General features: G+C 42.5%; 2 protein-coding genes across 5 annotated transcripts; both read left to right on the forward strand.

Moving 5' to 3' along the window:
• The first annotated feature begins 757 nt into the window (after positions 1–757).
• On the forward strand, positions 758–9,615 carry ndufv3 (NADH:ubiquinone oxidoreductase subunit V3). Its single transcript, XM_056389855.1, has 4 exons — positions 758–1,046; positions 2,461–2,560; positions 5,813–7,036; positions 9,295–9,615. The coding sequence occupies exons 1-4, from the start codon at positions 1,002–1,004 to the stop codon at positions 9,462–9,464; spliced, it is 1,539 nt and encodes a 512-aa protein (XP_056245830.1). The 5' UTR covers positions 758–1,001; the 3' UTR covers positions 9,465–9,615.
• Positions 9,616–10,096: 481 nt separating this feature from the next.
• On the forward strand, positions 10,097–21,636 carry pknox1.1 (pbx/knotted 1 homeobox 1.1). Of its 4 annotated transcripts, none has more exons than XM_056389861.1 (11): positions 10,097–10,172; positions 11,696–11,808; positions 13,086–13,216; positions 13,823–13,994; positions 15,985–16,185; positions 16,480–16,630; positions 16,725–16,822; positions 17,948–18,076; positions 18,165–18,241; positions 18,799–18,965; positions 19,828–21,636. In XM_056389861.1, exons 2-11 carry the CDS (start codon positions 11,758–11,760, stop codon positions 20,007–20,009), a joined length of 1,359 nt encoding a protein of 452 aa, XP_056245836.1. In that variant the 5' UTR covers positions 10,097–10,172; positions 11,696–11,757; the 3' UTR covers positions 20,010–21,636. The 4 variants fall into 4 exon arrangements, with proteins under 4 accessions (XP_056245836.1, XP_056245835.1, XP_056245837.1 ...); XM_056389862.1 differs by lacking the exon at positions 10,097–10,172 and adding an exon at positions 10,230–11,203; XM_056389860.1 differs by lacking the exon at positions 10,097–10,172 and having other exon boundaries at positions 10,228–11,808; positions 16,480–16,597.
• Positions 21,637–21,641: the final 5 nt, after the last annotated feature.

The raw sequence follows: 21,641 nt of genomic DNA on the forward strand, positions 1-21,641 counted from the left end.
TATGTTATAAACTTATATGTTATATATGTGATAATAATATAACCCCTTATAGGTGACATATACAGCAACATCACTATTGATAAAGGGACATGTATGTCATATATCGACACCCTCTTAAAATAATGGCCTAAGTCATTTTTTCAGGTTTTTCAGGAAACACAAAAAACTCAACAAAAGAGTCACACTTTTGACATAGGCCATTATACAACCGGGGGTAGAATTGCATGTTCCCCTCAACTGAGGATTCAGGCGATTTTACCAGAGGTGGCCAGCATCATGAGGGGGTGATTTAGGCAAAAAAAACATTTTTGTCAAAACATGACTTAGGCCATTATTTTAGGAAGGTGACGATATTACATTTGGGAAGAAGACATGTAGACCTGACGGTCTGTGCTGTTATGGGTCTGTTTACATGATGACTACCTGTGATATAATACGTGTAATGTAAGGAGCCAGTAGCGGTGTTTGATGAAGACGGCTGTATGTCACAGGATATCACTGCTGTACAGGAGGCTGAGGGTTTAGGACGGCAGACCTAGGACCAGGACCAGGACCAGGACCTGGACCTCTGCCACCCACTGTGATCATGAGTGATCAGGCCCGCCATCTGGCGGATTTAAAGAGCAAACAGCCCTTAAACCTGAGTCTTATTTCAGACCAGCTGTGTAATAATGACGTATTTTTCACCTGAACGACCTGAGTCAGACCCACATACGGGCCAGGACCAGGAAGATGGGACAGACCCAGACACTGGTCGTCGGTGGAGCGGTATACAGACACAGGAAGTAACCGACAACAGGCTCCAGAGACCATGTCTGCATTATTAATATAAATGTAAATATTGGAAACTGTAAATGTAATATATTTTGTTATATTAAGATCAAACTGAAGAGGCGTGAAGTCTTTTTTAATAACAGGTGACGTCAGAACTGTTGTCGTCTAGCGGAACTGTTGTGTTTAAGGCTCAGTTTCCAGCCGGATCAGATCACTGGGAACACGACATGGCGACCTCCTTACTGCGCTTCGGGCAACTGGGCCCTCTCAAGGTAAAATCATCCGAATTGTGGCATAAACGTTTTCATGTGGTCTGTTAGGAGACCACGTCCTGGCGGAGGTCAGGGGACCGCTGATCTAGGACACCGCAGCCGGAACCAGTAGCTCCGGCCGAGTGTCCTGTGCGCTCTGACCCCGACCCGCTGTCTCCTGGATACCTGCACCGAGGAAAGGTGTAGACTGTGGTTCATTAACATGGAGTACACATGACAGTTTAAGGGGCAGAGTCAAACCTCCTGGAGCAGCTAGAGACAGAAAGACCAGACTGATCACTGCATTCATCGCATTTATACAGAAATCACTGCTCATTTTTTACATTGTTCAAAATGTTGTTCTAAGCTGTGGATTCGAGGTAATGGTGCTAAACAGGTCATATTTTAAATTAATAAACTGCCAAATCACAATATAATACATCCTCATTTTATTAGGACAATAAGTATAAGTAAGTATAAGTAGGTACAAACACATTGTAGCAGCAGTAACTCAGGAGTTTATATCTCTGTGTATGTGACAGTATTGGTCAGAAAACCTGGATATTTTCTTCAGTGGTAACATGGTCTCTGAGGAACAATGATGTCTCACAGTGGAATATGTAGGTATGTGTGATACTCTATTTGAAGACGTATGACAGCATCTGGACCTGTTGAGCTCATTAGTTGCTGTTCATGGTTTGAACTTTTATATTACTCATTGAAAATGTAGTGTTAGTATGTTCTTAGTGATTCTCAGCTCATGTTTTTAATGTCCTTACTCTGCCTCAGCTCAGCCTGAAGTGTGCACAGATATTATTTGTGTTCCACATATTGTGTCGACAGATGATTATCACAGAGGTTTCATTACAAACTCCAGATCACAGTAAGGTAACCTGCAACCACACCCTGGTTTGAGATACAATACAAAGGCCCCAAAAGCTTCGCTAGGTTCCCAGTTAGTCAGTGTCCACATCCCAGTCAATTTTTCAGCAGGCCAGGTGGGTCTGGAGTTGTGCTCAATGATTGGCTGGTTCCCTGGTTGGAAAACCAACCAAGCCAGTCACAGCTCCATGGACAGGATGAATAATGAGGACGTCAATTCACCTCAAGTCAACTTACTATTCTTTAATATTCAGCATATTTACTCAATTAACTGGTCACCGATACCACAGCTTCTGTGTTGACAGGAAATTATGTCAATGAGAGAGATGCATCAGTCACTGCTGATTGGGTAGAACAAAATAACAGTGGTTCTCAAAACAGGAAATGGCTGAATGAACATAATTAAGTCTGATTATCAGACTACAGAGAGTTCTGATAGAAGATGATCAATCCTGCTCTTTCTGATCAAACCAGTCCATTTCATTAATCCCATCAGTGTTTCGTGTGTGTTGTGTGTCTCAGTTGTCTTACAGTCATGTCTGCTTCTCTGCAGCGTCTCCAGGTGGAGAGCTGGGCCTTCCTGAGGAACTCAGCTGCTCCTCTCTGCACTCAGACTAGAGAACCAGCCAAAAAGACCAAGGCTGCGAGCAAGAGTAAGACCACTCCGTTCTGTTTGACATTTTAATAACTGACTGATATTAATGATGTTTTCTTTGTATCCATAATTTTACATACTGTATGTGTATATATGGTCTGAATGTTCTCTCTTCCAGTCATCCATCTCACCCTCAGTGATAGATTCAGTCTATAATAAACTGATTGTGTATAATTGTGAGTATAAATAATCTGACAGTTTAAACCAGGTCAACATCCAAGTGAGTTTTATTTTGATGACCAAATATTGTGTTTACATTTTTCTTTTAGTTTTTTTGGGCTGTTTTTATAAAACATGTGAAACTCCAGGAAAGCAGATTTGGGTGCGATGTACAGCACCAGTCAACGGTTTGGACACTCCTACACACTCATGGGTTTTTTTGTTTTTTTGTAAAACAACACTGAGATAAACATGTGGAATTATGTAGTAAACAAAAAAGTCTTAAAAATATGTTGGATTCTTCAGTAGTCTCCATTAACCTTGATCACAGCTTTGCACAACATTGTCATTATCTTAACGAGCTTCATAAGGTGATCACCTGGAATGATTTTCAGTTAACAGCTGTGGCTTGTCAAGAGTTAATTAGGGGGATTTGTTGCCTTCTTAATGTGTTTGAGACCATTTGGTGTGTTGTGTCATGGAGGTGTTGGTGTACAATAAGTAGAGCTATTGGACAACTGTACTAATAATATGTGAAGAACTGCTCTACTAAGTAAAGAGAAACTACAGTCCATCATTACTTCAAGACATGAAGCTCAGTCAATCCAGAAAAGTGCAACAACTTTGTGCAGTAGCAAAAACCATCAAACGCTCTGATGAGAACCGTCCCAGGATTGAAAAAAACCAACCCCGACTGTGGGACGCTAAGTAGAAGAAGAGAAACACAAGACTGGATTTTAGACCAGTGGAAAACAGGACTTTGGTTCCAACCTCCGTGTCTTTGTGAGATGCAGAAAAGGGGAGCGGATGGTATTTGCATATAGTCCCACCACGAAGCATGGAGGAGGAGGTGTGACGGTGTGGGGGGCTTGAGGGCACACTTCACCAGCATCATTACCACAGCATTCAGCATCCACATGTCATCCCATTAGTGGGACCATCATTAGTTTTTCAACAGGACAATCACCCAAACACACCTGCAGGCTGTGTAAGGCCTATTTAACCAAGAACAGAGTGAAGAAGTGCTGCATCACATGACCTGACCTCCGCAGTCACCTGACGTAGACCCACCTGAGATGGTTTGGAATGAGTTGGACCAGAGAGTGAATGAAAGAAGCCAACAAGTGCTCAATATACAGTTGTGGTCAAGAAAGAACATAATGTCAAGGGTCTCTTGAGTTTCCAGTTATTTGTACAACTCTGATTTTTCTTTGATAGAGTGACTGGAACAGATACTTCTTTGTCACAAAAAACATTCATGAAGTTTGGTTCTTTTATGACTTTATTATGGGTTAACAGAAAAAGTGACAAAATCTGCTGGGTCAAAAATATACATACAACAACATGAATTAGCAATTTTGGTGACTTAGAAAGTTGTGTCAATGAAATGAGCTTCATAGCATGACCTCTTAACTTCTTGTGAGTGATTATGAGTGACCACAGCTGGTGACTTCTCTGAGGCCATTTAAATAGGGCTCATTGGATAAAAACGCCAACAAACGCTACAATGGGAAAGTCAAAGGAGCTCAGCATGGATCTGAAAAAGCGAATCATTGACTTGAACAAGTCAGGAAAGTCACTTGGAGCCATTTCAAAGCAGCTGCAGGTCCCAAGAGCAACAGTGCAAACAATTGTTTGTAAGTATAAAGTGCATGGCACTGTTTTGTCACTGCCACGATCAGGAAGAAAACGCAACCTATCACCTGCTGCTGAGAGAAAATTGGTCAGGAGGGTGAAGAGTCAACCGAGAACCACCAAAAAGCAGATCTGCCAAGAATTAGAAGCTGCTGGAACACAGGTGTCAGTGTCCACAGTCAAGTGTGTTTTGCATCTCCATGGACTGAGAGGCTGCCTTGCAAGAAGGAAGCCCTTGCTCCAAAAGCGGCACCTTAAGGCTCGACTGAAGTTTGCTGCTGATCACATGGACAGAGATAAGACCTTCAGGAGGGAAGTTCTGTGCTCAGACGAAACAAAAAATCGAGCTGTTTGGCCACAATGCCCAGCAATATGTTTGGAGGAGAAAAGGTGAGGCCTTTAACCCCAAGAACACCATGCCTACCGTCAAGCACGGTGGTGGTAGTATTATGCTGTGGGGCTGTTTTGCTGCCAATGGAACTGGTGCTTTACAGAGAGTAAATGGGATAATGAAGAAGGAGGATTATCTTCAAATTCTTCAAGATAACCTAAAATCATCAGCCTGAAGGTTGGGTCTTGGGCGCAGTTGGGTGTTCCAACAGGACAATGACCCCAAACACACATCAAAAGTGGTAATGGAATGGCTAAATCAGGCTAGAATTAGGGTTTTAGAATGGCCTTCCCAAAGTGCTGACTTAAATCCCATTGAGAACATGTGGACAATGCTGAAGAGACAAGTCCATGTCAGAAAGCCATCAAATTTAACTGAACTGCACCAATTCTGTCAAGAGGAATGGTCAAAGATTCAACGAGAAGCTTGCCAGAAGCTTGTGGATGGCTACCCAAAGCGCCTAATTGAAGTGAAAATGGCCAAGGGACATGTTACCAAAAATTAGCATTGCTGTATGTATATTTTTGACCCAGCAGATTTTATCACTTTTTCTGTTAACCCATAATAAAGTCATAAAGGAACCAAACTTCATGAATGTTTTTTGTGACAAAGAAGTATCTGTTCGAATCACTCTATCAGAGAAAAATCAGAGTTGTAGAAATAACGGGAAACTCAAGAGACCCATGACATTATGTTCTTTACAAGTGTGTGTAAACTTTTGACCACAACTGTATATGAACTTCTTCAAGCCTATTGAAAACCATTCCAGGTGACGACCTCATGAAGCTGGTGAGAGAATGAAGAGAGATCATCAAATCTAGAGGAGGCTACTTTGAAGAATCTAAAATCTAAAACATTTTGCTTTGTTTACACTTTTTTGGTTACCACATAATTTCATGTGTTATTTCATAGTGATGATGACTTCGGCTTCATTCTACAATTTAGGAAATAATGAAGAAAAACCAGTGAATTATAAAGTTTGTCCAAACTGACTGGTGCTGTAAATAATTAGCCATTTTACTGTAAGTGTTTGTCATTATTAACGACTCTTGTTTCCTTCAGCAGCAGAGGCTCCAGATGACAGAGCAGCCCTGCTAGCCTACAAGACTTCTGTTGCCTTCCCTGTTAGATTTTCACAGCCTGGGCTTTTCCCAGCTCAGTCTGCAGGTGCAGCTGAACCAGTGGCCACTGCACAAACAGATGCAGCTGCCTCTGCAGCAGCTGTCACTGTGGCCAGTGAAGCAGCTGTAGCTCCAGCTGTCTCCTCACATCCAGCTTCCAACCCAGATGTTGCTCAGGTTATCGCTGACACATCTCAACCTATAGCTGACGCACCAAGCCCTGAGCCCCTGGTTGCTGCAGCCACTGAAACAACAGCACAAGATGACACTCCAGCTGCAGCCTCAGCCTCAGCCTCAGCCGCAGTCCCACCGACCACAGCCTCCTCTGAGCCTGGTGATCCAGCAGCTGATGGATCCTCCTCCTCATCATCCAGCGACTCCGATTCTGACTCTGACTCTGACTCTGACTCTGAAGATGAGAAGTCAGAAGAGAAGTCAGACACCAAGACCTCAGCACCAGAGGTGGTAGAGGAATCCACTGTGAAAGAGGAAGAAGAAGTCCATGAGGTCACATCAGAGGTGAAGAAAGAAACTGGTGAAGATAAGAAGGAATTTCCACTAGAACATGAAGCTTCTCTTGCCTCTGCTGCCCCTGCTGCAGAAGAGACTGCTCCAGCAGCAGCAGCTCAAGCTCCCATGGAGACACCCAGTGTCAGCTCTGAGGAGTTAGTGGACTCAGCCTATCAAATTGTGGACACTGCCACAGAAGAATCTCCAGAGGTCACTGTCACCAGCACCACAGTTTCAGCTGAAGCTGAAGTAAAACCTGATCCAGAAATGATGGAAGACTTTGCATCTCCTGCTGTCCTTGATACTCAGGTTGAAACTCCAGCTGAAGATGTGACTGAGGCTGCATCTCCAGAAAAAGTGCCAGCTGATGTTCCTGTTGAAGCTACAAAGCTTGCCCCTGCTGAAGCCCTTGGAGAAGCTACTGAAGCTGCCCCTGCTGAAGTTGCTGCAGAGCCTGTAGAAGATGAAGCTGCCCCTGCTGAAGTTGCTGCAGAGCCTGTAGAAGATGAAGCTGCCCCTGCTGAAGTTGCTGCAGAGACTGCAGCTAAGGTTTCTTCCCCTGTGGAGAGCGCTGAGGAGCTGGTGGACCCTGCTCCAGTCGTAGCTGAAGCTGCTGGAGAGGAGCTGCAGGCAGAGGCTCCAGTTGAACCATCTGAGGGTACACACTACACCACCCTTCACCCAAATCTCTTCTCCCTCTCTTCTTTGCGGATCTTAAGGCCCTACAGATAACCATACTTTTTTCTATCCTTCCTAAGTTCTGTGTAGTGTTAAGGTGTTAACCAGGCATCAGTTTTTCACATAAAGTAGTTGCTGTCACATCATCCCTGGATTCTTTTCATTAACCTTATTTTGCTTTGTCCCATCACTGTGACATCTAATCTCCCATTATGTTGGTTTCAGCCTGATTGTTGTGCATGAGGTGGTTGTAGTGGTCATGTCTTTAACAACGCTTTCAGGGCTTTTTGATGCATTTCTCTTCTTATTAATTTGCTACTTCTTGAACATTGCCTTGCTTTCTGCACATTGTCATTAAGACTTTTCTGTCTTTGACCCACACAACCGTGTCGTCCCTGCCAATGCATGAGGAAGGCGACATTGCTTATTGCATACTGTGACACTAGGCTACGTCCACACTTATAGGTTTTGGTTTTAAAGCGCATTGCTTTAAAGTGCATCCAGAGACTTTCAGAAACTCTGCTGGACCTGTTTTTTTTGCAAACTCTGGGGTTGTGTTGTAGTCTGGATGGACAGAAACTGAGACCTTCGGAATGATGGCGTAGACACCCACGATCTGTCCTAATTGGCTGTGATCAGCCTCCAATACCAGTGGTGAATTCAACATGATAATGAATTACAGTGTTATTGACCTTGTTGTCTTTGCTAGCAGCTGTTGTTCACTTACATTCTTCATTTAAATGCTGCAACCGTCTTTACTGTTCCTCATTCAGAGTATTTAATGCTACTAATCAGCTGCAAAGTAGACATTCTAATTCCTGTTTACAGTGGCACGCACATGCTCAGTGTAGGTGAATGGACATTATGTGTTTTCAGATGTGTCTGGAAATGAAGCTGAAACACTCGTCTGGATGGAGATGAAAACGTATCAGTGTGGACGCAGCCTGAGCCTGCTCCTCTTTCTGTCCTCTCCTCCCTCTGTGAATCAGAAATCTACCACCTGTCTTTTTCTTTAACACCTCTTGCTCAGCCTCTCCTCACAGTTTCCAAATCCATCTTCATTCCCAGATTATTTCACTCATATTTAGCTCATTTTTATATATTTCTCACTTGTTGTTTATAATGTCTGTTTGTGTTAAATATGGGTTTCAGGGTTTCTGAGTTAATGTTAATGTTGCAGGTAATAATGCCATTGTTTGGTTTCATTGTGCCAGGTAAAGCTACTGCTAACAGTAATGTTAGAGTGCACATGGTCGTACTGTGGAGCGTCCTGTCCCTGACAGCGGCAGGATGAGCAGGGAGTGGGTGGAGTCAGTCAAAGTATTTCAGGAAGCAGGATCACACATGATTATTCATCATTAGCTCATAGTCATGATATGAGCTCTGTATGTTGACCTGATTAGCAGCCAGTGGATCTCTCACACTTCTCTTAGCAGCTGGGTGATTCTGCTTCCTGGAACTACTCCCTCCTCACCTTGGTCATTAATTTCACCACTTGTTCATTTCTTTCTTTTTTTAATGACTGTTAATCTGTTGTTCCCCTGTAAGCCTTTCGGATTTGCATCGATTAATGAAAAATGTAAATGTGTTTTGTAAATGTATTTATCTCTGATTGTGGATGTATGATTTTTCTCTGTCTCTCACGTTGTTTATAACCTGACTATTACAGGATGCTGAGGAGTTTCCAGACAGATTTAGATTTAGAAGTAAATTAGTATTTAAAGAACATTATGCATCTGTGTCTAATCTATTGCACCAAAGCCTTGTTTAAAAAAGACACTGATTTTGAATTGTTGCCCTTTTTGCCCATTTCATGCCTCTGGCAGTTTTATTATTTTCTAGCATGGGCTGTCTCTACTTTCTGCTTGCACGTTTACCTTCACATGCTCTGAGACTTTTCACACCAGTGTGTCTCCACACTCTGTTGGGGGTCATGTTGCCCTGCCACCATAGGAAATGCTCCACTATAAACCACCTTTGTCAACATGTGTGAATATGTAAATGTATGGTCCCTTCAAAACCCTTGAAAATATTTTCAAAGCTCTTTCATTCTGTAGCTGTAGCCAGTGTTAATTACAGTGACAAGGGCACAGGTATACCAGATCCAGTAATGCATTTGGATAATCTTGTGCCACTTCTGTTTTAATGCATGAACAGCAGGAAGATTTGAGACACTAATCTTTGCTGCAGACTCAACTTTCCCTCACATGCCTCTTTGTCTTTTCCCTCCTTCTGCAGAGGCTGCAGCAGCGGCACCTCCAGAGCCCGAGGAGCCATTTGACAACAGCACCTATAAAAACTACCAGCACCACAGCTACACCCCCTACACATTTGCTGACCTGGATCTAGAGATGGCCAAGTTTCGTCTCCCTCAGCCCTCCTCTGGCAGACCCTCACCCAGACACTAGAGGAGCTGGCCGAGCTGCAGATCTTTACAATGATTAGAGACCATGGTGATGGTGCTGTCCCTCTTTATGTGTAGTCTTCCCCTCATCTGTCACAGCACGAAATTCAGCTGTTGAAATGTTATATTATTAAAGTACACAAATAGGAAATACAGTGTGTTTCTGCCTGGTGTGATTCTGTTTTGTCTTACATAAAGGATTAGGTGTAGAAAGTGGCAGGCAAAGATCAAACGCTTCTTTTATGTTGCTTTTCTGCCTGGGGGGGTCATTTGAATAGAGCTGAGTGTGCAAGTGGTTTATCTGTATTTCTATTTTAATGATTACAATTTTGACTCCCTTAGCCTGCCTCCCTGTACACACTGTCCTAATTATCCTGCCTGTATGCTTTCCTTTTCAAGTAAACAGTCAGCATCCGTTGTTATTTTTGTGTGTTGGAGTCGGAGGATGAGAGAATACGCATAAAGGAGTGTAAAGCTGGAGATATACATAGAAAACGTGTTGTGTAAATGAGGGCAGTGAATAACGTTTGCAAGCAAAAACCCCAGCAGGGTGCAGAGGGACTGGTAGGCAGCGGGACGTCATGTCTCCGCCCACCTCATAAATATTCATGAGCCGAGCGCCCCTGCGTGCCCTTACGCGATGACGCAACGCCACAACTGCGGGTCCCGATTGCTGCAGCCGCTTGTCAGTGTGACGAAGATTGGCACTCAGGTAAGCTGTCACTCAAAATCGCTCTTTTTCCGTTCCCTATCAATCAAACAATCTGGGCCGCACGCAAAAATGCCCCGGGGCGAGGAACGTGGACCTAGTCAGTGCAGCGGAGTGTGTTTTTGGAAGGGAAACAGAAGCGGCAGAGCTCCGGGAAGAATAAAAAAACCTGTATACAAGGGAGGGGGGGGTAAAAAAATATGTCGGCGTTTTGGGGGCAGAGGAGGATTGTGGAAAAGCAAAGGGCGAGAGAGCTAGAAACGAGGCCCGACAGTTGTATCGTTACCGCGGAGGGGAGGGGACGGATAGGGCAGCTGTCCCCGCTTGATTGATTGACTGATGTGGGAAGGATTTGAGGATCAACTGGGCTAGCCTGGTTTGCAGACAGTGCTTCTTAATAGCATTGCAGTCGAATTACTGTACACAGCTGACAATAAATGCATATTCATTTACAATGTTAATTCAAAACGGTAGAGCGACCAATGCTGTCTTATTTGGGCAAACGGCTCACATCGTATCAATCCGCAGCAGGGTCCTTTTTTTGCACCAGGCTCGCTAGTTTAGCTTGGTGTTTATGGCAGTGATTCCCCTTGCTAAATATGGCGCTTTGCATTTTGGGTGCACCGTACCAGCATGAGAAACACTTTTAAGTTAACAGTTAGCTACCTTGCTAATGTTAGCTGTAGCTCGGCCAGACGCTTGCATTTATGGGTTAATCTCAGATTGGGTTCGCGAGCTAACGCTAATGTGGTATCGGCGTTAGAGACTTGCTAGCTGAATATTGTGGAAAACAAAGCATAAACCAAATGAGCTGATTTGTCTGTGAATAACACTGCCGTTACCCCAGTCCGAAAGTAGCTGGTTTGTGTTAGCCCAGAGGGTTTCTGACACTTTATTTCCCCCTTGCCGCCACAAATGGTGCCTGAGCAGCTAACACTAGGCTAAAGGCTAAGTTCATCGTGGTGGGTGTGTTAATATCAGTTACAGGACATCGTGAACATATGTTCACTACTATTATAACAACGCTCCTCATGGTAAATTCTCTCTTGTTTTATGGGAGCGATGTGGACAGAAAAGTATCTGAATATTCAAATAGAAAGAAATATAGAAGTACATTTGTAAAAGCAGTCCCTCCATAAATGTTACTCCCTGTTTTTTTCCCCCTGAGTGCCTTTACAGTCCATTGTTTTGCCCAGATGTGTTTATTGTATCTGCACAGATTTGAAGCTTCCATTATATTATTATTGTTTCATAACTTCTATGTTTTCTTATTTTTGAGTGAATATTTTAACATAAAACTGTTAGTTTTTAATTCTTTACCCAACATTATTTTACGTTACGAAGTATTCATGTTCAACATTGATTATTGTAGTTTGAAATCAAACTTGCCTTTTCTCCCTTAACCATACCAGCCCTGTTTACAACGCTAATAATAATTTCACTCTGACAGTAGGATACTTGCATCATTAAAGCTTTTGTGCTAACACTTAACAGGTAGTCTAACTGAACCTATATGTATTGTGTAGGTTGGCCACCTGTCCCCGCTTTCTATAATGCTCCAGTGTTTGCAGCATCTGCAGTGAACGTGATGGCAGCCCAGTCGGTTTCCATAGACAAGTATCCAAAGGGAGAGCAGCAGGTGGGTGAGAGGGAGATATTTGGTTTGGGGCCTTGAGGCCGACACAACCTGCTCCAACTGGCTGAACTGCACTTTTTTTGCTTGGTTGCCAAAGACAAAACTCAATACTGACGCAATTACTCAAGTAATAACAACACTTACATGTCAAGCTACAACTTATACTCTTTGTCCATAGATCCTCCATTTATTTTCAGTCACGCTGGATAGCCAAACAAAGGGAAACACTTAATAGTTTTAAGACTAGAACGCAACTAATGTTAATGCTATTACATCAGTTTTAGTAATCTGTTGGCGGCATGCTTGTGTGTCTGGGTCAGGCCACCACAAATAAATCACTGTATAATAGACACTGATGCAATATAAAGCCCTATTTTTGTCTAGTATTTCTGTGTCTGTTCTCATGTATATTGCTTACAAAACATCTTTATTCAAGTGCCAAATTTGGGGGTGTCAGGAACTGAAAATAATCCATGACAAATGACAAATTTTACACCCCAAGCAAGTGATTATTTTTAGCCAATTTGTGCTCAATCTATGTCATTGTTGGTCTCAGGCACATGGTTTGGGATGGGATTTATGCTCATGGAAGGGATCCTGGGTAGCTGGTAGGCAGGCAAAGTGTGAAAATATGTGGAAGAAAAGGAGGAGAACTTTCCTCAAGTGGAGCTCAGCAAGGGCAACAGTCACAATTTAATGTGTCCTTTTTTTTTGCATGAAGTGACAGGTGTGTTCACACAGGTTCTGGATTATATTTGAAACTACAGTCAGATCATAACGCTGTATATAAGTGTTTAGGTGAACTCTGAGATTGTAACTGCAGATGCAGATTAAGTGCATCTGTCCATCAGAGATGTATTAAATACTATGATCCTTTTCAGTGCAACCACAAGAATAAATTCTCTCAAAAACCAGGTCACTCAAGACATAGTGCAGGTGATTAACAGGGACTGATACAGAACGGCTATTTCATGACATTATAATATCTCTTTATGTGTTGTTGATGATCACAGTAAACAAATCTTCATCCTCCTTTTTTAGTTTAATTTGTATTAAAACAGTTTTCCGACGTGTTTGCAGATGATGTCCTCATGACTCTTCAAAGATTTCATATTGAAGCAAGGCTCTGTGTTCAGCTTTGCCCTCCAGTTACCCTTAGTGTTCACATGATATTTTTATGTCTTTCATTCTCCGCCTTTCTCTTCACCTCGTCTGTCTCTTTCTGTCTCTCCATTGCTTTCTTTTCTCACTTGTTTCTCACGTTTTGTCTTTTTCTGCAGATGCAAGGTGTGGTAAAGGTAGACAGCGACGCGGAGCAGAAGTTTACTGAGGGGACGTTGGCAGAGCCGCCCAGCCCGGCACCAACCGAGCCGCAGACACCCATGGACGCGGACAAAGCCTCCATATATCGGTAGCCCTAATTCTGAGTGTGTATTCGTTTAGAGAGAGAGAACCAGAACAACACCCCTCTATTCTTACGTCTGAGTTCTTCTCTTTCCCTGTTTGAACTTCATTATGTTCAGATAGGCTTGAAATGAAACTATCCCAAGGAAAGCTCACATGATGTCCATGAAGGCCTCCCCTTTGTTCATGTGACTTTCATATTGCTCTCTGGCATCTGAAATTCAAAAGGGTTTGTTAATACCTACAACTTATTTTTTTTCTTGTGTGAACTAATGGAAATGTTTGTTGTATTTTTATCACTGGCCACTTGAAGTCTAACCAGGGCTGCAAACAAGTCACACTCTCTCACAACAAGCTCATTTATTGGGTAGTATGTGTAGAGTCATATTACTGTGATCTTGTTTTCATGATAGATGAGGCTCAGACTGTACAGCAGTTTGTCATTTCTTTCTGACATGATAGGGGTCATCATTTGTTTTCATGTACCCTCAACACCATTCGTTTAGGAAGTCATGCTCTGTTACTGGGGAGAAAGTAGAATTTGTTCTTTTAAAATGAGAGTGCTTTTCACTAACTTGTCCTGTTTTGTGTGGGGGGCTTTTACCTCTCACAGGCATCCCCTATTCCCTCTGCTGGCCCTGCTGTTTGAGAAGTGTGAACAGTCCACACTGAGCTCTGAATGCATCACCTCAGCCAGCTTTGATGTGGACATTGAGAACTTTGTTCGCAATCAGGAGAAAGAGGGGAAACCCTTCTTCAGTGAGGACCTGGAGCTTGACAACTTGGTGAGATACCCCTGAATACCGAAGGTGGAACTTCTTAATTTCTTATGTTTTATTTTCCCCTCAAGCATTTTGGTGGAAGAGGATTTTTTCCCGCCTCTCTCACATAAAACAATTACAGTGTTTTAACCATTTCAGTTGTGAACTACATATTTAGAGAGTTGTAGTTGACAACATAAACAGTCCTGTTCTAAAAGAGTGTTGGCACCTGGAGAAAATGTGATCTTTATAGTGTAGTGACTACTACACTATAAAATGAAAAGACATACAAACATAATTTGATGCAGGTTTTTAAATAGTTTGAGTCAAACTTTGTTGACAGAATTGGATTTGACTGAATATCAAACCCTCTTCTCTCGTTCATGTCTATTTACGATTTTTTGGAGGTTACAAACACAAGCAGATAACTGAAAACAAAACCAAGACATAGACATGAGGTATTTCACAAAGTGACACAAAGTGTGACCTTTGACATCAGCCTCATGACTGTAGCCCTGTCCACTGCTGTTGTTTCTTACCTGTTAATTACAATACAGTACCTTCTGAGAATGATCGAACACCACATCAGTGTCACTGACATAAATCTGACTCTGTGAACTCAGGTCGTTTAGCTGTTTGAAATACAACATGGGGTATTGTGCTGTAGCTGAACCTTTGAAACGCTGTGAGTGACAAACACCGAAACAGTGTCATAAATAGGTTTTAACCTCTAGTGTGTAAACCTTTGTTGTTTTAGCTCTTGCTCTTGATAGTCAGATCAGTGTCTGATACATTCTTGATATATTAAAGTTAAACTCAAACTCAAAAGCGTAACAATTTAGCATAATGAAGATCTGAAATTTTAACCAAATTTTGAGTCGTTCTAGTTAAATTTGGAAAAGGAATTCTTTAAAGTACAACACCGGTAAATAAAGCACCGAAATTTTACACTAAATTCAAAATGTCTGACTTCCTGTTTAGGGTGTCTAAATCCTGAGACCTTTTTTACATATCAGTTTCCATCACTTCTGACGCATGTGCCAGGTTTTTGAGTTAAAACCACAGCAACTTCCTCTTTTATGGCAAAACATTTCAACACAACACAACACATTTCACAGTAAAGGTATCATCAAGGTGTTAATGATTTTTCTGACTACCTTTGAGTTGGATGTGGTGAACCTACTTCATCACATCAGATATGAAATGTCTAAATTTCATTCCAATGTATATTTGAGTTACAACAACTTCCTGTTTGATGGTGAAACATTGAAATTCCCCACGTTGCCATGGACACGCCGTTCATCGAGAACTCAGAAGCTTCACAATTTATCATCGCAACGGTCTTTAGATCAGATTTACACAAATATGATGTAAATCTGACTTAATTCTCTCAGAGGACTTCACAAAAACTGCAACAAAATTACAGAGTAAATTCAAAATGGCTGACTTCCTGTTTAGGTTAGGATATAGCTCCAAAAAGTTTTTTGTAAATCTTGGGCTGCTACATGTGCCTCCTAAATTTTGTACATGTAAGTGAAATGTACTTTGAGGGCTGCCTTGTTGAAATTTTGTAGGCGGCGCCCCGTCAGGCTATCTTGCTATGCCATGCACAAGAACAAAACAACGTGTTTGTCTATGCATGTACACATTTTTTGCTGATTAATTTTGGTTACAAAGAATAATAATAAACAGCTGTTATAATGGAGTTCTTGACCTTTAGTGCCAGGGACCGTTCCAATACTGGCACTGAAGGGCACTGAAGGGCCCCCTGTGCTCAGGCCCTAAAAATGTTTGGATAAAATTAGAACCACATGAAAAAAACAGCGCATCAGAAATGTTTGGAAATTCTAAAATCAAGCAAAACACAAGTGGGAACAAAGTGAGACAGATTTTCTAGGTTAAAAGTCGAAATCCTCAACATGAAGAGGACACAGGAAGCTTGAGAAAGACAGTCAGTCTCCCTTTAGTAGACTGCCATGAAACTCTTGTATATTTTTCTACCTCTGACCTTCAGATGGTCAAAGCCATCCAGGTACTTCGGATCCATCTGCTTGAGTTGGAGAAGGTGAGTGACCTGTGCAAGGACTTCTGTAGCCGCTACATCGCCTGCCTCAAGACTAAGATGAACAGTGAGACCCTGCTGAGTGGGGAGCCAGGCAGCCCATATTCCCCAGGACAAGGCCAGGCCCAGAGCTTCTCCCCCACCAAGACCCAGGTATGCACTGTAGATGGACTGTATGCATCACCACTAATCAAATGCAGGAACAAGAACAAACCACCAGCAATAGCTGCATCTGTTGGTGCCTTTTTAGTGAAAATCTCACTCTGTTGTTTTGGATCAGGATCCAGGTGTCTTTAACGCATTTCAGTCTATTTTACTTCTCTGACCTGTTCCACAGTATTGTCAAGTTAAATCAATGTGGTTTAAAGATCAGGCTAAAAGAGCCATCAATGTTACAAAAGTACATGTTACTGAAGGCCATTTCCCTGTGCATGCTCTGTTGTGTAGAACCCCAGTTCTATCTCAGGGACCATCAGTCCCCAAGGTCAGATTGTGGTGCCAGCGTCAGCCCTGCAGCAAGGGAATGTTACCGTGACAGCCGTCAACCCCACCCAGGTGGTCGCAGGTATGTCATCGTGGCATACAACCCCTCCCACAGGTACTGTACTGTTGTGACTGCAGGTTAGATACTGTTAGGTACCAGTGGGACACTTTGATCAGTGTGTGTGTGTGTTTGTGTGTGTGATATTCAGGTGGCACAGTGTACCAGCCTGTTACAGTCGTCACTCCTCAGGGCCAGGTGGTAACACAGGCTCTGTCTCCTGGGACAATACGCGTCCAAAACAATCAGGTAATACATCTCTCTCTGACTGTGATGCTGTGCTCTAAATCAGTGGTTAATTGCATTGCAGGAGATGCACATGACCACAATCATGACACTTCGTTGGCTCAAAATGGGTGCTGACAGAGAATAAAAAATTAAATGGTATTCAAGTTTCATTCCAAAAACAGATTTAAAAAAAAAAAAAAACAATTTTAAAATGTTGATGTGGGTTCTGATGAAAATGTCCTGGTTCTGGTTTGAAAGTCACCCATTAACCCTGCAGGTTATTGCACTGTTGGCTCATAGTAAGAAGGTTCTGGGTTTGAAGCTGCCGGCCAGACAGTGAGCTTCCTCCACCAGTCCAAACACATGCTGGTTGGGTTCAGGGTTCATTGATGACTCTAAAGGGCCTGTAGGTGTGAGTGTGAGCATGAATAGTTGTCTCTGTGTCAGCAACAGACTGGAGATCTGTTCAGGGTGTACCCCACCTCTCACCTAATGTCACCTAGTTAAGACAATCATTAGACCAGTGTCATGCCATCAGGACAAGCAAGGCAAGCACTGCTTCACCAATTAAAGCTAAAAGTAATCAACTAGAATGAAACTGAAGTGAAATGATCTCTCTTCTCACATCTGATCTCAGAGCAGTGTTCTGTCCCATAAAGGATCTCATGCCTGTTTGCATTGATCATTTAATTTACTGCCCTCTTGTGGTGGCAGCAGGGTATTGTCTCTGAAGCTAGCTTGACTTCCAGCCATTGTATCTATAGTTTCTGTCATTTTTATGGGTGACACTGTGTCCCATTGATAAACACTGGAGCTTGTCAAGCATAGAGGACAGCAGGCTTATTTTTGGAGGTTTACGCAAGGATAATCCTGGATCTTTGATGGTGACTAGCTACAGCCAAAGCGTGCTTGTCAAGCCAACCTTGACTCCACTGATCAAGATCAATTATGATTTTGCAGCATTACTGCACATGCAGGCATGTGTTAAACCAAATTGAGAATAAGCTGTGCTGTGATGTAGCTTGTTAGGTGAGTTAAAATAATAAATAATTCAGGGTGTAAAATTGAAATCCATATTTAAAAAGTGTGGAACAGGACTGGAGTATTAACAGAACAATATGTCTAAACGAATGTCCCTCTGCTCAGCTCCAGCTGCAGTTTCACCAGGACTTGAATCTTTTCAATCATGACGACAACTCAACCAAGAACAAGCGTGGTGTTCTACCCAAACACGCCACCAACGTCATGCGCTCATGGCTCTTCCAGCACATTGGGGTGAGTCTGTGTGCGTCAGATCTTTGTCTGTGTGACGCTTAAAAACACAAAAAATACTGAATCCTTTCCTCCCTGCTCTCCTCTGCAGCACCCGTATCCAACAGAGGATGAGAAGAAACAGATAGCTACTCAGACAAACCTGACACTTCTGCAGGTCAACAACTGGTGAGTTTGTGTATCCCTGTGGGTCACACAGACACAGTACATGAAAACATAATACCATGAAACCGCACCATCCCAGCGTCATGTCCAGCCGGGGACAATTGTTATGTTGTTCTGTTTTCTACCTGCTGTGGAAAACTGGAGTGAACTTTTCGAATTACATTCACTTCTGTATAAATTTGTCTTGAATCTGATCAGATCTTCATCTAAGTTATGATAATAAACAAACACAATCTACTTTAACTAATTGCACACAAATCACTGTTGTTGTAATTTTAAACATCATTCAATGATATGACCAGAAGCTCTTTGTCAGCATTATTTAATATTTCTGATGAAGGTCTAAAGAGACTGGGATGTTAGGATGATCAATAAATCGTGATGCTTAGCAAGAGCAGTGTGTGAGATATTCTTCTTTTCAAGTGTGAAGTAACACTTTCTAACACACCCGCATCTGGATCAAGAGGAAAGGAGTAAAAACCTGCTAGAAATTATACTACATATTTAATCTGGTACAGTCACAGACAGAAGAACCAACTGTGGTTGTTTTGTCTCTTCAGGTTTATTAATGCAAGGAGGCGGATCCTGCAGCCCATGTTGGATGCCAGCTCCTCTGAGACACCCAAAGCCAAGAAGAAGACGCCTCAAAACCGGCCACTGCAGCGCTTCTGGCCCGACTCCATCGCCGCTGGAGGAGGAACCCAGCAGCATGTTACCATGCCAGATGGTACGCAGCATGTTCTCTATGTACAGTTTGTGTTTAATGTTATAAAGACATGGTTTGGTCATGTAATGAAAGAAGAGGAAAAATGAACTTCACAGTCAGAACTTTTAGTTCTTCAGGCCTGAGCCTCGACATACAGTTTTAAAATAAAATCACTTATACTACATTAAAGTGTCAAGTCTGAGCTTAAATATAAATATATATGAATAAAATAGAGAGAAAGATATTTGGGCATTGGCTGTCTCTTCAACACAGTTCTTTCTATACTGATGTAAACCTACTCTAATGGGAGCTGCGACTTTAATGTAGAACGTGTTATTAGGGCCAGAGCACAGAGCAAGAAAAATATCACCTGCTAATAGTGATGAATTTGACCCTGGCAAGATCACTGTAAGACATTTTCTTGTGCCCTGTAGATAAAGTGAGTAGAAGTGATGAGTGTGTGTGCAGTATTTGACTATTTGAAAGTCTGAGTTAATGATCCGAGCTGACCAGGCTAAGACTTCCTGCACTGCAAAAACTATAGTAACTATAAAGTATTGAGACCTAGTTAAATGTGTGTTTTGTGTCATTGATTAAGACTCAATTGATCTAATGATTGAATCTGACAGTCAAACATCAACGGCAACTCTCAGGAGAAGCAGCATGAAGCATCTCAGCTGTTAAAGCAGGAAATAAAAAGATAGAATGAGAGCAACAGTGTCAAGGTCACAAAACACCAACACAATCAGCTCCTATTGGACATGATGGCAGCACAGCTGGAGGATTGAACCCTGTTTTTGCTGTGGTGTAAACCTGGGTTGTTTTGTTCTTTTCCTTCATCTTGTGAAGAGGCCTGTAAACAGTGTCGTCTCCTGATTCTCAGGTACTATGGTGACGATGAATGTGGAGGGTCTGCAGAGCCTGACCTCAGACGGTGCCACACTGGCGGTGCAGCAGGTGATGCTGGGAGGCCACAGCGAAGATGAGTCGGGGGACAGCGGGGATGAGGATGACGACACAGACATGGCCGGGCTGGGCCTGGACAACAGCGACTCACTGCAGTAGAGGACACACTCCCTCACACACTGATCTCCACGTACACACAGGACATGCATAAATAGGTCTACACAACACGTTTGCATTTCAAACACAATGAGTCATAGTACAGACACGCATTAGGTTTACATAGAGCACAAAGCAACAGGACATGTCCTGCACTCTTCCAACCCTCCACCTGCTGAACGGCAGTTTGTACTGCGAGTGTGTACATCAGGAGTTTCATTTACGAAACCGTTTTTTAATTATTTAGTTGATGTAGGCGAGTGCACTTTTTGTATATTTAAGCTCAAAAAGATTAAATCAAACAAACAGAAGAAAAATAGAAGTGTTAAAAACACCCAAAGCAAGTTTGTATGCTCCGTTAATAAATGTTGACTGATTTCCCATTTTCTTTCTCGGCCCCTGGGCCCCTGCTCCCCGTCCCCGTCGATTCTCATTTTGGATGCCAACACTTTAAAGTTGTATGTGTAAGGGTTTGTCTTCACTTTTTGCATGCTTGTGTTTTGAGTAGATGTGCGCACTCTTACGACTGACTCCATGGCTCTCACCCGGGCCCTTGAGGGCCGAGCAGGGCCCTGGTGAAGAGATGAGAGGAAAAAAAGGAGAGATGCTTATTTTTATATACAAAATATGAAATGAGTGTTTTTTTGTTTTGTTTGTGTTCTCCTGTTTTGTAAGGAATATTTATGTACAGATTGATAATTAAAGCTAGCAACCCTGTTTTCCAGGGTTCTTTGAAGTTTTCTAAAAAATAGAAAAAGGAATTGAATGCTGATGAAAATTGCTATTTAAATTGGTTTTAAACTTACAATACTAACAAGGCCTTACTGTGTTCTTTTCTAAAGAATTCTTGCCAAGAAGCACAAAAGAGTGTGACCCTTGTAGAAATTGGTCAAATAGACACTAAACTGCAGAACCTGGTGGTTCTGTGAAGCATCATGTCTGACACAAAGACTCAACTGCAGTGTCAGTTTTAAATTCAGCTCCAGTTTTAGCCACATTGTGTATACCATGCGTCTTTTAATTGTTCTACAGTGATAGTGTAGGCATCACTTTCTCAAATGCACAATCCAGAACACTATGCTAATCACACAATCACAAGGGTCTGAGATGGAGCCCCTGGGAGGGCAGTATCCACAGCGAGACGAGCTCCGTCACCAACAGGAAGCAGTGGACTTCTGCACGCACTAAACTTTTATTTATGTCAACAAACATGCTACTGCATCTAGACCAGAGCGGAGGGATGGGTGGACCCCCTGCTCCCTGCAGCCGCCATCGGTCCCCCTTCCACTACACACACGTAGTGAATGATTTTACATCTCTTTATCAATTTGTTGATATTACTGCACAAATTGGGGTGCCTCTTATTTGAATATCTGTAATATTGTACTGTACAACAGTTGTCTGTCAATAGTTGCAGTAATCTGGTTTTTATCCCTCTTGTAAAGTTGAGACTTGAAATGGTTAATTTCCCGCGGCCTGAGGATCTGAGGAGGGTGAGACTGGGTGGGCCCTCACTGAGCTCTCGTTCCTCACTTGCGGCTGTTTTGCTTTTTATGATGCGCTGTTCACTTTTCTCTTGTCTGTTTTGCCTTAGAGCTTTCTATTTTGGAATAAATGATGCCTAACTCTCTGCTC

This window comes from Seriola aureovittata, chromosome 11, assembly GCF_021018895.1.
Source record: "Seriola aureovittata isolate HTS-2021-v1 ecotype China chromosome 11, ASM2101889v1, whole genome shotgun sequence".
Lineage (NCBI taxonomy): Eukaryota > Metazoa > Chordata > Actinopteri > Carangiformes > Carangidae > Seriola > Seriola aureovittata.